Below are 20,616 nucleotides of genomic sequence, written 5' to 3'. Positions count from 1 at the left end.
CAGGGAAGAGCCTTCGGCAGCTTAATAGTGAGACAAATAAATTTAGGAAGCACTGGTGTGTTGCTACTGGTTCGCCCCAGATTGTGTGAACTGATAGTGGCGGTGGCGGAAGGCTCCGCCCACCTACCCGGATGTCTCTGTGCATGCGCAGAAGTGTTGCACACGAGTGTGAGCATGCGCACACCCATGAGCAAACCAGTAACGACAGGATTTGAATCCCACTACTGTTAGGAAGGACTCACTTTTATGGATCAAGCAGTTAAAAGTGGTGGCTGGAAGTTTGTATCTTTAGACTTGCAAGAGCCAGTTAACATAGCCTTACAATAAAGTAGGATTAGCACATCTAGTTGTGTTTCCTGTCTAGTTTACTGGGGAGGGCAGACACATCCACAGTTAAATTGGGACCCTGCCTCTTGGGATAAGGAGAGACACTTCCCAATCTATTGTGCTTTTAATTAAAAGTGTCCTCCTCTGGAAATAATAACATCCTTTGTCCCTTAAGCTTCTTGTTAGAACAATTTGGCTTTAACTAATGAATTGCTTAACCATTCTTTTCCTATAAAAACAAGAACTTTTTATAGCAGCTTCTTATTGTGCGATGACAATGATTTCCAAGTAATATGCATAAGAAAGCATTCTAAATGTGACCTTTTTTCCCTGCAATAACAGTTAATCTTTCTTTTCTTTTCAGATAAATTATCAAGATAATATGGTGTATCTGGGAGAAGGCAGATGGACTCATATGTTCCCTTTTCTCATAGTAGGTATTTTGAATGCATAAGATGCAGGTCCATCCATTAACTGTAGCAAATTGACAGTAAAGAACCATTCATTAGTGCTTTATTAATCAGAACCAAAATTTTCCATGTAGCTACTTCAGAATATTTCATTTTAAAAACACCTTTTTATGTCTTTAAAAAAAACCAACCCATAAATGTCATTAATATTGTTGAAACTCAAGGGGTTAGGTTGATCTGATTGACAAAGTACATGTAAGGTTTATTACTTTTACAAAATCCAGGGTTTGTGTTGGATAGAGATGGAGAAAGAAGAGAGCAGAATGTCCTAGCAGCTCCTGTAGCTTTCATTCTTCCACTCTGTGAAGTAGGAGTGGAAAGAGATGGAAGAGATTTGGTTTCTGGAATCATGGTTTGTATTACCGGATGATAGACTGCTGTGACAAGATGGTCTGCCTCTCACAAAGACTACAAAAAAAAAGTTTTTTACAGCATCAAATCCAATAAAGGGACTTATTAAGCTGCTCAATTAAAAATGAAGAAGAACATGGATTCATAAAGTTCATGGCCTTCGCTGTCTAGATAAATCAAGGTTCACAGCATGGAAAATAAACAAGGGGGAGTCTGAACTCATTACAGGAAAGCAAATTGATAGGCAAGAATCATGCAATTACAATAGTGCTTTAAAAGCAATGGAATTGAAGGAGGAGTTCTATGTTAAAAATATGCATATTTGCTCAGAAATTCAGATAGATGACCTTGGCTTACTGTAGAAACCTCTGGATTAAATTAAGCTAGGAAAACAAGCAAAAGTCATAGTGTTATTGGTTTATGTTACTGACTACTCAACCAAACAGAATATCTTTCAATAGGCAATAGTAATGGCAGATTAATAGGGAATGAACTCTGCCAAGTTTAGGAGGAAATCTACAAGAAATTTCCAACATGATAACTTCACCAATTGGTAAAAGAAACAAATTGCTCAAGTATTCTTGTCTTGACCTCAAGCAATAGAGAACATATAGCAGGTAAATATAGCAGATCAATCTTACACACTGCTAGAGAATGTAGTCATATGCAAACCTTTTGTCTTCAAGAAAGCGGATTTGAATAAACTCAGGGCAATTTTAAGAGCAATTCTGTAATCCTCTGAACCTGGAATAAGCTTAAAATCTCCAGTTTATAAACTTCAGCTAACAGAAGGAAAAAGGATTTGGGAATTATCATTCAGGGCTTCATCTTCTTCACTCTTACTTTGGGGATAAGTGAAGTTTATAAAAAAAGAAACAAACGAAAAATAAGTTCTCAAAAGAAAATAATCCGTTTAATTTTGAAATGCTGAAACTGCTACATAGTCCAAGTTATCTTATGTTCAATGTAATATTTGCTTCAGAAAACTTCTGAAAATAAGTGGAAATGGACTCCTTTGATCTTGAGAACAATAGCTGCAGATAGCTAATTTTAGAAAGCGTTACTAAGAAGCCATACAATATTCAGTACTTTTATGTTAATAAAAGCATTTTTGCTTCAATTTGCTTTTGGGACTAGCTTGGCAGATTTGAAATGCCGGGAGCATGAAATGGAGGCTCTCTCAAAATGCAATGAGGCTTTGCCTATACACAGAATGACTGTCATACTATCTGATCATATTCTCATGGACAATTGTCTGTAATGAAGCTGAAAATATTAATAAGTCAATAAGAATAAAGCAAACTTAGGTCTCACTAAAAGGACTGATGAGTGTAAAAAAAAAAACCCACACAAATTCCATGGTGATGACCCCAACCTCTGATTTGTATGCATGGTGGACTTATAAACCAGAGGTCTCCAATCTTGGCCACTTTAAGCCTGGAGGACTTCAACTCCCAGAATTCCCCAGCCAGCTGGCTGGGGAATTCTGGGAGTTGAAGTCCTCCAGGTTTAAAGTGGCCAAGGTTGGAAATCCCTGTTATAAATAATCTGCCTAAGTAATGTAAGGGGAATTTGGAACTGGATGTTGTAAACAGTGTTATAAAACTTACGAGTCCTTCGTAAACCACATAAAATAATTCTGCAATTTAAACATTACATCTAAAAATCATATCCTTTTCACCTTTTTTTAATTATGCCAAACAGATAACTTAACAAAATAGCATTTGTGAAAGGAGATACCCATTCTGCAGAAAAGTTGGTCATTTTTGCACCTGTATCGTATTTTCATATCATCACCCAGCCATCGTTGAAGTGATATAAATCTTGTATGCATTATTATTATTATTTTGGCACAATGATAAATGAATGACACTTATAAGATATTATAAGCCATTAATGTGGAAATAACCTTGGGCATCTTTTTCAAACAATATTGCCCTTTATATCGCATTTATAGACAATTAAAATATAATATTTCTTTATTAGATATTTTAGACATAATTTTTCAAACAAATCAGCAGTTTCTTGTTTCAGATCCACAATTAGCATGCAATAAATATAAACTTATATGCCTTTGATTAATATCCAAGGCTTTACATTCTATTTAAAAGGGATATAATTTTATGAAGAAAGCTAAATTCTATGCTTATTTTTGAAAAATGGGCTCCATTTTTATATTTATTCTAATTTTGAAGTCTACCTTACAACCATTAATAATCTAATTTTCTCCCTTTTCACTTCCATTGTTCTCAATATATGTCTTCACACATGCCCTCAATTGTAATGTCTCATATTTTAACAAAATAAGATGCGGACAATTTTTAAAATTTAGCCATTGCTCCAAATACCACATTCTTCATATTTCTGCCTGCCTGTCAAATAAAGAGTAGACATAAATGTATTTATAGTCTTTTCTATTCCAAGAAAATGTGAAATCATGAAATCAGGTTCAGCTCATAAAGATTAGAAGATCCATGACAGGTTTTGAAGGGAGATAGTTTCTTCAATGTCCAGTAGCCCATATTATTGGGGGAGGTGGGTTGTGGATTGTATGTTTTAAGCCCAGTGATTCAGCCAACCATCATGTCTGCCTTTAAATAACTATGACAACCTGGCAATACAATAACCAAGCTTTACTTTTTGATACAGGCATCACTTGTGTATTCTGGTAATGCTGAATATTCTAATTGTGGTGAAAATGAGTATTACAATCAGACAACCGGAATGTGCCATGAGTGTCCACAGTGTGAGCCAGGAGAAGAACCTTATATGGTGAGCATCATTGTGATGTTCTTGAGATCATTTCTTCTAAAGGTGCCAATTTAAAAAATGTATCACAGAAGACAACACTGTTATTAAGAAATGTGTTCAAAATACTATAAAACATATTTTTAAAAGCATTGCTCCTTCTGTCTTCATGTAGCTGTAGTGAATGTGTTTTCCATGCAGAAGTTGAAAATAGAGATGTTCCATAAGGAGAAAGACAGAAAGACCATATCTTCTTCCTTGAATGTGCGCACGCACGCACGCACACACACACACACACAAACAAACAGTGGGGATGAGGAATCCTGCCTCCTAGCCAGAGCAGTAAACAATATCAGACTAAATAAGTTTGGCCTTCTTCTATAAAGGCAATTTCTGATGTTCTTATTTGTCCAAATAAAAATAGAAATTTGTACTGAATCATATCCATAGGCCAACAAAAGTACACTTTTTTTTAGTCTTGTTCGACAATGGCAGTGAACAATGTCATTTTCCCTGTGGTGCAGGGTATCATTATTCTAAATTTCCTCACTGTCAGGAAAATAGCCTTCACAGGACTGCTATGAAGTAAGAAAATAGCCTTCGTGTTCCAAATAGGATTTCAGACAAGGTTGGTAAGTCCAGCAAAGCAGGAACAGTTTCTCTCCAGTGCAATTTCCCATAATTACTTTGCCTTAGAAATATAATTATCCTTGGCAGCAATTTTTTTTAATGGGCACCATATTTTGACTAAGAGAGAATGAAACTCTGTCCTACATAAACCTAGTGGTACGTAAGAGATTCTTAAAACCCCTCCTACAGAGAAACAGCAGGAACAGAGGATTTTCCCTGATATTTCATCCCTTTTCATCCTTTGTACCTTACCGCCTTTCAGTTTTTTAATGCAAATAAGCAGGACAAATGCACAGTGAAAAAGACTTTTGCTAGGGTCCCTTCATGTTCACACCGAAGACTGTGAAGTTTTAAATGTCCCTTGCCTGAGCTTAGGTAACTGTGGTGCTGAGTGATTAGTGAACTCCTGTGTCAGTACTGAGAAAAACCCAAAGAGCTAAAGAATATTTTTAAAAGCAAAGGAAGGTCAACATTATGATTAAAATGAGATTAAATGTGTGTCATAAAAGCTTAGTAAAAAAAAGGACAAATATTATTGTCTACCAGAAACAAGAAACCAGCCACAAACACCTGGAGGGTGGGAGGACAGAGAGGTTCTGCAAAGACTAGATGCCACCCCAAAGAAGGGTCCTATTTTTATTAGACTAGTCACAGACAAGGAAAGGCAGGCCAGGTCTTTCTTCACAGGAATACAGGCAGTGGTGGGTTTCAAATTTTTTTACTACCGGTTCTGTGGGTGTGGCTTGGTGGGCATGGCATGGCTTGGTGGGTGCGACTTGGTGGGCGTGGCAAGGGACGGATACTGTAAAATCTCCATTCCCTCCCCAATCCAGGGCAAAATCCCCATTTCCTCCCGATCAGCTGGGACTTGGGAGGCAGAGAATAGATGGGGGTGGGGCCAGTCAGAATTTTTACTACCAGTTCTCCGAACTAGTCAAAATTTCCGCTACCGGTTCTCCAGAAGTGGTCAGAACTTGCTGAAACCCACCTCTGATTACAGGCATTCTTCATATTTCCTTCAAAACTGAATTTGGAGAACAGCACAGTTAAAAGATCTGGGTATCCCAGATAGAGTACAGCAGCCTCAGCCACAGCAGCCGCCTGTCCAAGTTTAAGGAGGTAAATTTCCTGATCTTTTTCCTTTGTTCGTCTGTGATGTCGAAGGTAATTGCACTTGATTAGAGATGGATGGATCTTGTTTTTCCATGCTGTGGATTTAAAGAAATTTAAAGAAAGAAAACCCGAAATATATTCTAAGAAACATTGTATTAAAAAAAAAATAAAACAAACTTACTAACTACATTGTTACCGGCAGTTTTATCACAGACGGACAAAGGAAAAAGATCAGGAAGTTTCTTCCTTAAACTTGGACATGCGCAGTAGCTAAGAAATCAGAAGGCAGTCTTATCTCTGTTGCTACAGAGATGTGATAAAGTTCTCTGGCAGGCTACCGTAAATTTTAGGATGGAAGCTTGGCTGACAAATACATAACGCAGTGACACTCTAGTTTGTTCTAGATTGGATTCTTATTTAATCCTATCAGGAAGGCAAAGCAGAAATTACCAAAGTAATCTTCAGGCAATCTGCTAAGGCCATGGCTATCCAGTGGGGAAAAGGAGGAAGAGCCATCAATTCTATCTGTTTGTAAAAGTCATTGAAAAAAATTGGATTATTTGAAATGCTCTTGTTCTCACAGACATGTGGGTATGGCACTAGAGATGAAGACTATGGTTGCATCCCATGCCCATCAGAAAAATTTTCTAAAGGTGGATATCATATTTGCCGGAGACACAAAGATTGTGAAGGTTTCTTTCGGGCGACAGTGATGACACCTGGAGATAAAGAAAATGATGCCGAATGTGGGCCTTGTCTCCCTGGGTAAGGATTTAATTACAGTCTTAACAGTCTTCATTCTGTGCATGCTCCATTTTTCTGCATTCACTTAAATGCATGATAGTTATCTGTATGTAGGTAATAAAGGTGGCCCCAAAGATTTGTGTTAAAGAAGGAAACAAGATTATTAAAGCAAATGAAATATCAATTCAAATGCACACCTGCTTGTTCCTTAAAAATAGAAACCACTACTGATCTTTGGATCTGAAACTTTTATTTTCACATAGCAAGCAATGTGAAAAAGTAGTCATGGCTTAAATCTTGATGATTTTAAGCCTAATTTACCTACCAAACTGAAGTAAGAAGTGACATGAGGATGTTCTGTGCTTCCAAAGCCAGGCACATTTTTTGGCAGATATGAGGGTGGTCTTTTCATGAGCCACTCCTGCCAATAAAGCTCTTTTCCACCCAGTAGAAATAGACCGCCATAAATCCAGATTTATTTATTAGTTTGATTTATATGGCGCCCTTCTCCGGAGACTCAGGGCGGCTTACAATGCTTTTAAACAATAGCCTTCATACTTTTGTATATACCTGCTTAGTAGGGCTTTTTGGCCCCCCCTAAGCAGTGTTCTATTTTATACAAAGTCAGCTTATTGGCCCCACAAACCGGGTCCTCATTTTACCTACCTCGGAAGGATGGAAGGCTGAGTCAACCTTGAGCCTGGTGAGAATTGAACTTGCAGTAATTGCAGGCAGCTGGAAGCTAAATACTACTTTAACAGTAGTTTAGTCTACTGCGCCACCAGGCTCTTGACCACTAGATGACATAGGAATCAGTTTTCTGTATTCGTTTGCTGCCATCTCATGGCTATCCAGAGTTTTGCAACCTTAAGTACTTTCCCAATTCTTAATTGACCTTCTCTAATTCTGGGTCCAATCCAAAGCAATTAGTAGAGTAGCAATATATTTTTTTTTCCTAATTACAAATAAATGACTTTTTGCTTAGCATTCATCATAATGTTATTTCAGGTTTTGCTTCCTAAAAGTAACAGAGGAGCAGTTGAAGCTAGGGAGAAAGCATCATAAAGGCACATAAAACGTGTTTCCTAAGCCACATGAATGCATTGTTGTCTTGCCTTGATATAATTATCATTAGCAAAATGGGAATGGATATATGGAATAAATCTTAAATTCCTTCCCACTTAAATTTTGCATAAAATCCAAACTGTGTCAGTTTTTTTGTGTCAGTTAAGGCCAGGATCTGTCTGGAAGATTACCTCTGCCAGAAATTTCTAGTGCAGAAAATATTTAATTTTAGAAACGTGTGTTGAACTTTACTGCAAATGCTGTGCACAAATGTATGTTGGATTAGACTGATATCAGTCATCCCACGGACCTTTCAAGCTTGATTTCACTAATCTTGTGAGGCAGTGGAGAAGGGACCTTTTCTAGTCAAGCAAGGAAAATAGATAATATTGAAGCATTTAAAATATGGTGTTTACACAGTAATTAATTATTTCAGACCATAGTTAATATCAGTAAACCCAGTTTTATTAGTTTTTCCTTGTCTTGACCTTTTTTACAGCTATTATATGTTAGAAAACAGGCCTCGGAATATATATGGGATGGTTTGTTACTCATGTTCTATGGCGCCTCCAAACACTAAAGAATGTAAGTTGGATTCCATTTTAATTTTACTTTCCTTTAAATTTAACCTACATTTTAGGCCATTTTAAATACTGTGATGTTGTACATAGAATCTGTTGACTGGGTAACATTTTGGATTTTTCATAATTCTCTTTTATAAGAATGCAGTTTTATATTTTCTATTACAAAAATCAAAAGTTCCAGTGCAGAAAACATCAGGTATAATACTTAAATATTATTCAAGGTTCAAGGTGTTGGTGATTACTATAAAGCCCTACTTGGCTTAGGCCCGGGGTATCTGGCGGATCACCTGCAGCTAGCAACAGCTCCCCATCGCCTGGTGCGCTCACACAGAGAGGGTATACTTGGGGTTCCGTCGGCCAAGCAATGTCGGCTGATGTCCCCTAGAGAGGGAGCCTTCTCTGTAGGCGCACCTACCCTCTGGAATCAGCTCCCCTTGGAGCGCCAGGTGGCCCCCGACCTTCGCTTTTTCCACCATGACCTTCAGACATGGTTGTTTCGCCAGGCTGGCCTGGACTGAAGGGGTTTTAATGGGAATTTTAGATTCTTTTATTGTTTGAATTTGAATTTGGACTTCTTGTTGTTTATTGCTATGAGCCGCCCTGAGTCCTTGTGGAGAAAGGGCAGCATATAAGTCCGATAAATAAATAAATAAATAAATAAATAAATAAATAAATAAATAAATAAATAAATAAATAAATAAATAAATAAATAAATAAATAAATGTTCATATATCAAATGAAATTCACAAATTTAAACCGTATTTCATTTTCCCAAAAAGAAAAGTGTATTAACAAACATACGGATATTAAATTCATAATCATACGTTAAGGTCCCCTCCCCTCCATCATTTTACAATTCCTGCAAACTGAACAGAACAGCCAGCCTTTTGAGCATGAGTGGATATATAAATCTCAATTTAAGAAAAAAGAAATTATACCATTTTTTTCAACAAACCTCAACCATTGTTCTTATTTTTTTTATTAAAATAAGATAGTCCAATGGTTTATTTGGAAGTTCTTGCATATAATAATATTGACTTTAATAATACTCCTTAATAGTCTACAAAATGCTGTTAATTTGGAATGCCCCAAATCCATTTCAATACTGATATTCATTCAGGAAAATTTAGTCTTCTCTTCCTTCCTACAATTGCATTATTCAAGTTCAATGATAATCAATTACAGTCCCAATATCTTTATTCACTGGACTATTGCCCTATGAATTTGCTCTTCCAACATTGTATGTGTACATTGGTTATTTTAACTGTAAATTTGGGCAAATTGCTAAGGGATGTGATCTGGCTTGCCAGGAGTATGGAGGTAAAAGTAAAGCAAGGCATAAGCAAATAAACAGATTGAAGATAACTAACTTGCCATCGAATGTAATGAAACTTTTTATTTTATGGATCTCTATTAATTCAACTCTGGATGCAAGGGAGAAAACCTGAATTTAAATTAAACCATATTTTATTTCATTTATATTGGAGTGTGCAACCTTGGCAAGTTTAAGATTTATGCATTTCAACTCCCAGAATTCCCCAGCCAGTATGGGTAGCTGGGGAATTCTGGGAGTTGAAATCCACAAGTCTTAAAGTTACCAAGATTGAACCATGATTTATATACATCTTTCTGTAATTTATGCTACAATTATGTAAATTATGTAAACAAAGCAGCGAGTGATTGAAAACTTATAGACATTATATGCCCTTGGCTATAATGGGATCTGGTTTTATGGCAGAGGTATGGAACTATGGCCCCTTTATGACTTATCGACCTCAACTCCCAGAATTCCTGAGCCAGCATTCTGGGACTTGAAGTCCACAAGTCATAAAAAGGCCATAGTTCTCCACCCTTGTTTTATGGTGTAAATTATTTCAAGCAGTGTATCAGTTAACCAGACAAGGAGGATAAGGATTTAATAACTGAGGAGGGAGGAGTGTTTCACACCTTGAGTTATTTATAAAAATAATACAGGTGAAATAAAAGTATAAATAAATATTTTAAAAATGTCCTAAAAGAACATGTAACAAAAGATTTTTTTTTTAAAATGGGGGAGAAATATATTTACCCTGCCAGGGAGAGACTAAGTAAAAAATGTCAGGGAACTAGCTCCAGATTCACTGGATCATCAATTTAATTCACAGCAATAAATGTCAGCACAAAGTCACGTTACAGATAGTGAATGCAGGCACAGCTGAAACAGGCCAGCTAAATAAAACTAGTTTATTAACATTGCATGAACACTATTTGGATTTCAAATGAGCATCCTTAAAAGTTAAAGGTACACTATATTTCACAGTTAGTATTGCTTGGAAAATGCTTCCCACTGTTGTAGAAAAGACTTATTCAAAATCATGGGTATTCTGTTGGGCAAATGAAAATGGATGTCATTTTCTAAAACATTTTACATAATATAGTGTATAAAATTTTATTTAATACATTTTATTTAAACTATACACATTACTTTGCCTCTTAAGGTGAGAGATATTTATTTCACTGTATTAGAGAACCGAATTTCCTGTTCAGTTTATTGGGTGTCTCTGCGCTAAGCTAAGATTCATATTCCAGAACTGCAGAATAGTAATAATTTTTTCACTACAGAATGATTTGACTCAAATATGGATATAAATTTAATAAATAAATAAAATATTAATTCTCTCCTTTAGGCCCCTAGGCTAACTTCTTCTTTCATAAGGAATGGAAGTTCAATTAGAAGTTAATTAAAAATAATAAATAATTTGCATACTACATACAATACACTTTTTTCTTTTTTTGCTTCACTGTCATGCAATTCAACTATTTCCATATTACTTTTCACTCCAGCACTGATATATGCTTATCAATATCTATGATATATGAAAAGCTGCAGCACATCGTGACATACATTTCCTCAAAAACAGGGGTGTCAAACTGACATCATCACAGCAACATCACATGACGTATCGGGACGTTCCCCCGCTTTGCTAAACTGGGTGTGACGCATCCAGCCCGCGGGCTGTGAGTTTGACAGCCCTGCTCTAAGGTATTACCACACTAATTGTCAAACCCATGCACATGATATAGAGTTGGGAATTCACAAAATTCACAAAATTCAATATATACAAAATAATAGTATATATTTAGGTGCCATAAAACTCTGGGCTTACAAGTTGTGAATCAGGCTCACTGCCTTGGCTTAACCATATATATGAGGGTCACTTTGTGCTGTCGCAGCATGGATTGAGTGGGAGCTCCTGAGGGGAATGCTTTGCACAGGGCAGTGGACAGATGCCCTTTTTCAGGCCCTTTGCAGTTGCAACCATGGGCAACCATGTCTGGAATGAGCCTAGCCAGATTGTACATGGCGTACAATCCCAAACTTTCTCTTGAGAGCAGGCAACAGAATTTCATTTTTAATGTAATGCCAGTGTACTCACAGTAAAAAAAAATAATAATAAAAGTTATCTCCTCCCCTCTCAGCTTATTTTATATCTTAGTGTCTTATGAATCAAACCTCCAAACAAGGTTTGATTAATACCAGTTGAGTTTCACACAAGGTCACACAATCGCCTTGATTTTAATTTTTTCAATTACTAATAATTAAAATTTAAGTAAGTTCAGAATACATCTGGAGTAGAAGGAAAAGGTGGTGGTGGTAGGAATGAAAGGGAGGAGCCTATATGAATGCTTTTTTCATAATTAAGACGAGGTGGCACAGTGGTTAGAGTGCAGTACTGCAGGCTACTTCAGCTGACTGCTAGCTGCAGTTCGGCAGTTCAAATCTCACTAGCTCAAGGTTGACTCAGCCTTCCATCCTTCTGAGGTGGGTAAAATGAGGACCCAAATTGTTGGGGGCAATATGCTGACTCTGTAAACCACTTAGAGAGGGCTGTAAAAGCACTATGAAGCGGTATATAAGTCTAAGTGCTATTGCTATTGCTAAAATGCTTTCCTCCCCACTCCACCCCTGTATTTTTATTTCTTTTCAATATTAAATTCCATAAAGAAAGAAAAGAAACAATTTTACCTGCTTACAAAATATTGCAGTTATCAGTTCTTGGTGACTAGTGAGTTGACATTATAATTTGTAACAATGTACGAATAAAACCAATTTGCTATAGTGGTTAAGATATCAGGCCAGGACATGTGGGACATAATTAATGTTCTGTCAGGAATAAATGCCTTGCCTCTGAACCAGAGCTGGAAGCAGGGGGGCCGGGCAAGCCAACCCCCAAGGTCCACCCTAACCCAATAACCCCTCCTTACCTTAGCCATGCCTAAGGGGTACTTAAGGGTCAGCCATGCAGTCCAGCAGCAGTTCCAGCATTGTACCTGTAATGATAAGATGCCTTGTTAATAAACTATATCTGGATTGATGAATACTTGCTTGTGGAGTTATTGGGCGTGATCCTTGAGCACATTCACAATATGGTAGCAGAGGATGGTTTAACAGCCCAATCCTAATACTCCATATCATGCAAAGGACCACGACGGACAGGGTGAATACCAGGGCATTCACCAAGAAGATGGCAGAACGACCTGCCCAACCCGAAACCACGCAAGGAGAGGCACCCGAGACGAACAGCCTACTCCACTACCCATGCACCCCGGCCAGATGCAACGAGGGGTGGAAGGAACACGAGAGCCCGAAAGGAGAGATGCACAACCTGAAAGAAAGATTTCTGAAACTGATAGATTCGTCTCAGAGCAACACCGACCTCATCGCGGAACTCCGGAGCCTGATCAAGGGCTGCGAAGCAGCGAGTGAGGAAGATGAAGACGAATCCGACTACACCGACGAAGACATGGTAAGAGAGGGCTGCCCCCACCAAAAACCCACCGAAAAGGCCGAAGGAGACTTCGCGCCCTTTTCGCGGTGGCCATCTTGGGAGATGACGTCACCAAAGATGGCCGACCAACCACCAATAGATTCCCGAGATTTAAATCTCATGGCGGGAATCGGGGCCTACTCCAGAGTAGCCGCCCAAAACTACCACGACAAACAAGAAAGCCCAAAGCCAAAACCTACAGGCCCGCCTACCGAGCCCGAGGTCAACAAAGCCATCGAACTAATTACCGCGGCCCTAGGGGACGAAATGAAGTTACCGGACACGCACCCCGGTGCTAGAGCAAAGTGTAAAGGGGACCCTAACGTGAAGAGGGCCAGCACCGGTACCCACTCAGGGGAACAGGCCACCACCGCGCAGGACCAGGGCCACCCAGGACTCCCATAGGAACGGGGCACCGAAGGCGATGGGACTACTCACCAGACCGACGACCGGGACGAGATCCATGGCCCACGGGACCATCCGCAGGGAGAGGACGTCCATCGGCGGGCAGGGGACTCGGCCCGACACCAGGAGGCGACATCTACGCAAGGCCGGGCCATCCGGGACCATTCGCGGCCCCAGCGGGACTTCCGACCTTCCCCGGCGATCCCCACCACTTCCCGAGGCTCCAGACGGCGACCCGCGACGATTTCGAGCAACCGAGGCCAACCAAAGAAGAACCGAAGGCCCATCCGGAAGGTTGGGGCCTCCACCCGGGAGCTGCAGAGACGAGCTCCTCACTCCACGGTGGCTGGGCAGGAATGAACCTCACGCATGCGCACTACTTCCCGGCAGAAGAAACGGAGCAAGACATAGAGCTACACAGACGCAAGCACATAGAAGCAAGTCAGTTCAGACTTGCCACAGTCGTTCCCCTGCCTTATTGCGAGTATCCTCACATAAGGAACCATGGACAGCGACACAATGTAAGTAATTTAACTTACAATTCAGGGACTTTGCCAAATGACTTCCCCAAGCTAAGGCTAGATGGGGAGAATTTCCTGGACTGGAATCAACAGCTCCAAGTCACCCTGCTAAAGGAAGACCTATTATCACTAGTCACTGACCCACCAAAAAAAACCTGGACTTTTGAACTAGATTGCACACACCATAAGGCTTACTGTAGTGTTATTGCTAGCATTACCCCCAGCATTTACCCCAGCATTAGCCACCACCTGACTTCCCTAGAGGTAATACAGAGGATGCACAAACTATTTTACTGCCAAAGCGTAGCAAGCACCACCAGACTATCCAGGGAGTTCTACGCCACCAAACTAAAGGCAGGTACCCCCATGAGCGAGCATCTATTATCCCTAAATGCCACCAGGGCCCAGCTGACACAAAGAGGGGAGGTCATAAGTGAAAGGACCATGATAAGCATTATTGTAAATTCCCTGGACCCCAGCTGGGACACCTTTATCATGCAGATAGACAACCTAGGGTCAGGGAAACTATCACTGGAGTTACTCACAAGCAAACTCATAGCTGAAGACAGCATCAGGAAAGACCACTCGTTAAACCGCAGGGAACAAAGGCTCAGCAGAAAGACTGAGCCACAGGGTAGGGGCCACAGTAACACAGAGTGCTACATATGTGGGTCAAGAAACCATTACAAAAGGGACTGCCCTAGAAACACGGGGGACAGGGACAGGACACACCGAAGGGACAGACCAGAACAAAGGGCAAGGTACATTAGCAGACACTCGCCAGAGGACAGATACAGGCGCAGGGACTCCCCGAGCCCCAGGGACAGGAGGAACCACAGGGACAGCTCCAGGGAAAGCCAGACTGGTTCACTGTATGGGCTAGGAGACAAAGAACAACACAAAGGCCAGGACAGGGAGGAAGGCACATGGCTACTGGACTCAGGAGCCACAAACCACACCACATATGACCGTAACCTACTAACCTCATTTACAGAAGAGAGCTTTATAATAAAAGTGGCTACCAGAACAATGTGGAGGTGACAGGGAAAGGTAACGCATATGTGCCAGGGGTAGGAGTCATACAAGGTGTGCTATTAGTACCAAATATACTGTATAACATCCTTGCCACACTAAAACTAAGCAAGAACAACAATGTAGAGGTGACATTCAAAGAAGGAAAGGCACAGGTGACCAGAGGGGGCAAAAGCATAGGGAAGATAGTGATCAGTGGGGACCTGCCATTCCTCCACCAGTCAGGGGCATGCAGCCCAAGGTAAACAATCATCAGAAGGTAAAAACAGACAGCACAAGTGAGGAAATAGAGGGGGTCAACAACACAAGTGAGGAAATAGAGGGGGTTAATCACACACACATCGCTGGTGACTCAAATGAGCAAGGGACACCCAGGAAGGAAAAACCAGCAATAGGAAAGTTGATGCATGACAACTGCACACACCTGTTACACAGAAGATTAGGGCATATTAGCTTCCCTGTGGTGCAGAAAATGCTGGAATGCTCTGAAGGTGCAAAAATAAAGAATTGTGAGAACTATCTCGAGTGTTCTATTTGTAAAAGCTCGAAATTAAAAACCAAACCCAGGCCAAAAAAATCAGTGCGCACAACCAATTCAATTTTCCAACTTATACAGATGGACCTAGTGGGGCCACTAAGGCCCTCCATCAAATACAGGAAGAGATACTTCCTAACCATAGTGGATGATTTCAGCCGCTATGGCTTCGTATACACCTTAAAACAAAAGAACGAGGTATTCCAAAAATTTAAGGAGTTCTATGCGAGGGTGGAGACACAACATAACACCAAGATTAGACAAATAATGACAGACAGGGGGTCTGAATTCTTATCAAGCGACTTCTCGCGATGGCTGAAGGCGCGTGGGATAGTCCACTACACGACTTCTCCATTCTCCGCCTTTCAAAATGGCGTTGCAGAACGAAAAAATGGAACACTGCAGACCATGATGAGGTGCGCACTAGAGGATGCCGGTTTAGGGTAGCATTTCTGGTCAGAAGCACTCATTTATTCGAACTACACTTTGAACAGGCTATGGTCCAGCGTATTGAATAAAACTCCATACAAGTTGATGTACCAAAGGAAACCACAGGTGTTGCACTTACACATATTCAGGGTCACAGCAGATGTGCACATCCCCAAGCAATTGAGACATAAAGGGGACAGAGTATCCAGAAGGTTGAGGTTCATGGGGTATGAACCAGGGACGAAGGGATACAGGTTCATAGACAGCAACAACAGGTTTGTGATATCACGAACAGCTGTCTTTCACGAAAACACTAACTGGTCCAAGATACATCTCAACGAGGTGTCCCTTAGCAAGGACGGACCAGGGGATGGCCAAAGGGAGATGAAGCACAACGCAGGAAAGGGCACAGAGCGGGAAAGGGGCAAACCCAAGAGACAGGGAATACTAGTGAAGGAGTGGAAGGAGAACCACCCATGTATCAAAGTGGACTCACTCACAGAGAAAGAAGCTAGGTACATGCATGACACTGAGACACCCCATGCCAGGCCAATCAGAGCAAACAGGGGCAAAGCGCCAGAAAGGTTAGGGGACTACGTGTTATCCCTCCACACTAACCAATTAACCCCCAACACATATCAGGATGTACTAAAATTACCAGATGGGGAAAGAGCAAAATGGGAACAAGCCATGGAAAGGGAGATGAACAGCCTGAGGGAACTAAACGTATACACCCCCTCTGAAGTCCCAGCAGGCAAAACACCCATAGGCACCAGGTGGGTCTACAAAGTCAAAACACTAGAGGGAAACAAAGTCCTCTACAAGGCTAGGCTGGTGGCTCAGGGGTTCGCCCAAAAATACCCTGATGACTATACTGAAACCTGCTCCCCCACAGTCAGGGCCGAGAGCGTAAAATGTGCATTGGTAATTGCATCACTACTTGGACTAGAAGTGCACCAGTTCGACGTGCAAACCGCTTATCTGCACGCTGAGCTTGATAAGGAAATATACGTGAGAGCGCCACCTAGCCAAAGCACCAGGAAGGGGGAAACCTGGGTCCTGAACAGAAGCCTGTATGGACTCAAGCAATCAGGGAAACGCTGGTACGAATATTTATCCAAAACACTGAAGTCCATGGGGTTCTCAGCCACCTCGGCCGACAACTGCTTCTTCACCAAGAAGTCAGGCAACTCTCTCGAATATGTCTTGATATATGTGGACGACATACTGTATATTGGTGATCAGGCTAGCAAATGCAATGACTTTGCCAATGAGTTGGGAAAACACTTTTCACTGAAAATATTGGGTAAGGTAGATAAATACTTGGGGGTGCAAATCACGAAAACAGACAAAGGTTTCCAACTATCACAGAAAGACAAAATTTTGGAACTAATACATAAATGCAATATGACAAACGCCAAAGGGTGTGAAACGCCAATGCAGCCAGACTTCATAAAGGACATGTATAATGAATCTGAGGCGTTCAAAGACAACACATTGTACAGATCAACCATAGGCTCTCTACTATACATTGCGAACTGGACAAGGCCCGACATCGCAGTACCAGTAAATCTGCTATCCCGACATGTAGGCAAACCCACCGTATACCACTGGGAAGCCATCAAAAGGGTATTGAGATATCTAAAACATAGCGCTGATGCCTGCCTAGCACTAGAACCCGAGAAAACCACAACACCCACACTCTCATGCTACGCAGATGCTGACTGGGCTGGGGACGTGAAAAGCAGGAAGAGCACATCAGGTTACATATTCTTCCTCAACAACAGCCCAGTACATTGGTACATGGGCAAACAAGACCTGGTAGCTACATCCACAACAGAGGCTGAATACATTTGTTTGTCCAAAGCTGCCAACAACCTGGTTTGGTTTGATGACCTGCTCGCGGACATATGGGCAGAACCCAACTATCCAATCACCATACACGAAGACAATAAGGCCACTGTGGAAATATCAAAGGCTGAGGCAGTCGGTCAAAGGTCAAGGCATATTGACATAAAGTACAAACACGTTAGACAGTTCGCAAGCATAGGGTTCATAAGGGTTATACATTGCGACACCGAAGAACAAACAGCGGACATTCTAACAAAACCATTACAAAACAAACAGCACACATATCTTACATCAAAATTGGGTGTCCTCTTAGAAACGACATCTCAGGTATGCACCGCCCAAGAACATCTCGGCCAGGCATTTAGAGGGGGTTTTGTCAGGAATAAATGCCTTGCCTCTGAACCAGAGCTGGAAGCAGGGGGGCCGGGCAAGCCAACCCCCAAGGTCTACCCTAACCCAATAACCCCTCCTTACCTTAGCCATGCCCAAGGGGTACTTAAGGGTCAGCCATGCGGTCCAGCAGCAGTTCCAGCATTGTACCTGTAATGATAAGATGCCTTGTTAATAAACTATATCTGGATTGATGAATACTTGCCTGTGGAGTTATTGGGCGCGATCCTTGAGCATATTCACATGTTCAAAGGAAACAAACTGCATCATTTGTGCAATAACACTATGCACGTATGAAGTCTCTTTCTCTTGGATCTCCCCTTGCACCTTTTCCCAGAGATGCCTCTGCTTGTTTTGTCATTTATAGAAATATCACTCTAAAAAGACAATTAAATTGGAGGTTAAATAATATTTGTATTGCTCTTTAGGTTTATAGAAGTATTCATATTCCAAAGTTTCAGTTCTTTGTTTTTGTACCTACCTTTGGTTTTGTCCTTAATTTTAAAAAAATCTTTGTTTCTGGTCTTGTTTTAATTCTTTAGTAGCCATATCTCCCACAGAGAGGGACTCCTCAGGGTGCTGTCGGTCAAACAATGTCGACTGGCGACCCCCAGGGGGAGAGTCTTCTCTGTGGGAGCACCTGCCCTTTGGAATGAATTGCCCCCGGAGATATGTATGATCCCTGACCTACGTACCTTTCGCCGTGCCCTTAAGACTTTACTGTTTCAACAGGCTGGGCTGGCTTAAATAACGAATTTTAATGGGTGTTTTAGTTTTTTAATATAGGGCCAAATTATTTAATATGTTTTAAACTGTTTTTAAACTTTATGGATATATGTGTTTTATTGTGGCTGTGCACCGCCCTGAGTCCCTCGGGAGAAGGGCGGTATAAAAATTTAAATAATAAAATAAATAAATAAATAAATAAATAAAATATAGTATTAAATTTTTTTTAAAAAACACCCAAATTTTATTATAGCAAAACATTTTCTCAATTAGACTCTACTTCATCCAATGCATAGAGTATAATACTGATAATACTGAAATACTCCTCTTTCAGCATAAAATAACATATTGCTGATGTAACAGATCATAGTCTAAGAAAATGTGTACTATATTTTTTTAGTCCTCTAGCTAGCATGTCTTCTTTAAATCAATCAATAACTAATTTCTGGAAAAAATGTTTGGGATCATAAATTGCTTCTCTGCCTCAGATAAAAATGGGTAAATATCTCCATTCAGACACAAAAATGTGCCAACTCTCTATTTCGCATTTCAGCGGGATAAATTGAATCATATAAAGTCATCTTTTAAATGGATAGGAATCTCAAATAATTGGTCTCTGTTCATGAAAAAAAAAAAGCAGTTCAAAGTTGAGATTTTGCAAGTAACCAGCAAAGTGTGTAGCAAATTTGTTTCTTATTACAGGCACAGGAGTTACTTCTGGTGTGTCAGCCAGTTTCCCAAGTACATCTGGCACAAGTACTCATTCTCCTTTTCAACATGTGCACAAAGGTAAGAAAAGCAGATCTTGATTTAATTCTTCTTTGTAGTTAATAGCAGACTTCGGGCCACAGTAGCCTTTGTAATGTCAGCTTGAAGGAAATTTGGCAAATGCAATGACACAACTAGGAAAGACCAAGTGAATGTTTAGGGTCTATTACCCACCAGGCTCTATCATTCATTCATTCATTCATTCATTCATTCATTCATTCACTCATTCATTCATTCATTCCATTTCTGAACACTAGGAGTTCATAATTCTAAAACTATAAAAACAGTTAAAATAATTGACAGTGGTGGGATTCAAATTTTTTTACTACCGGTTCTGTGGGTGTGGCTTGGTGGCCATGGCAGCGGAAGGATACTGTAAAATCTCCATTCCCTCCCACTCCAAGGGAAGGATACTGTAAAATCTCCATTCCCTCCCCACTCCACGGGAAGGTTACTGCAAAGTCCCTATTTCTCCCGATCAACTGGGACTCAGGAGGCAGAGAATAGATGGGGACGGGGCCAGTCAGAGGTGGTATTTACTGGTTCTCCAAACTACTCAAAATTTCCACCACCGGTTCTCCAGAACTGGTCAGAACCTGCTGAATATCACCTCTGAATTGATAACAATAAAAACATTCAAAAAATAAATACATACGGTAGCCCAGATAGTTAAATAACTAACAGAAAAGCCAAGAAACAGGGCCCTTAACACAGCTTCAGACCCAGGTAGATAGCCAAGTTTTTAAAGACTTACAAAAGGCCAACAGGACCGGGGGGGGTGTTCTTTTCTCCAAGGGGAGAAATCCCTACAAAGCTACAGGAGAGTGAAAATTATAAAGAACAGGTGGTAAAAGGACTACAGTCGACAGACAAGCCTTCACAATGGCTTCTTTTCTCTGATGTGAGGAATCCTCAGAATTATTCTTCAGCAATCAGTTTACTTCAGTAAAGATGAATTATATGACTTTCATTTGCCAATGGATGTACCTATTCAGGGAAATTAATTTAGTTGCTTTATCTCCTTGGGTGTAACTGACTTGGAAAGCAGAAATTTAATGGAATGTAGTCAAATGAACAAGCTTTTGGCTGCTAATACACCAGATCCTTGCTTAGGAGACA

General features: G+C 40.5%; 1 protein-coding gene across 1 annotated transcript in view; it reads left to right on the top strand.

The window, feature by feature from the left end:
* Positions 1–20,616, top strand: part of EDAR (ectodysplasin A receptor) — a 96,508-nt gene that overhangs the window by 63,285 nt on the left and 12,607 nt on the right. Inside the window, exons 2-6 of the mRNA XM_034419382.3 lie at positions 692–760; positions 3,798–3,920; positions 6,223–6,404; positions 7,948–8,033; positions 19,432–19,518. Coding sequence (XP_034275273.2) covers positions 710–760; positions 3,798–3,920; positions 6,223–6,404; positions 7,948–8,033; positions 19,432–19,518 — 529 coding nt within the window. The 5' untranslated portion in view covers positions 692–709. The remainder of the gene's footprint in view (positions 1–691; positions 761–3,797; positions 3,921–6,222; positions 6,405–7,947; positions 8,034–19,431; positions 19,519–20,616) is intronic.

The sequence above is a fragment of the Pantherophis guttatus genome, chromosome 5 (assembly GCF_059756535.1).
Source record: "Pantherophis guttatus breed Tessera chromosome 5, ASM5975653v1, whole genome shotgun sequence".
Classification (NCBI taxonomy): Eukaryota; Metazoa; Chordata; class Lepidosauria; order Squamata; family Colubridae; genus Pantherophis; species Pantherophis guttatus.
Note: the sequence above shows the minus strand (reverse complement) of the source record. Positions and strands in the feature narration are given on the sequence as shown.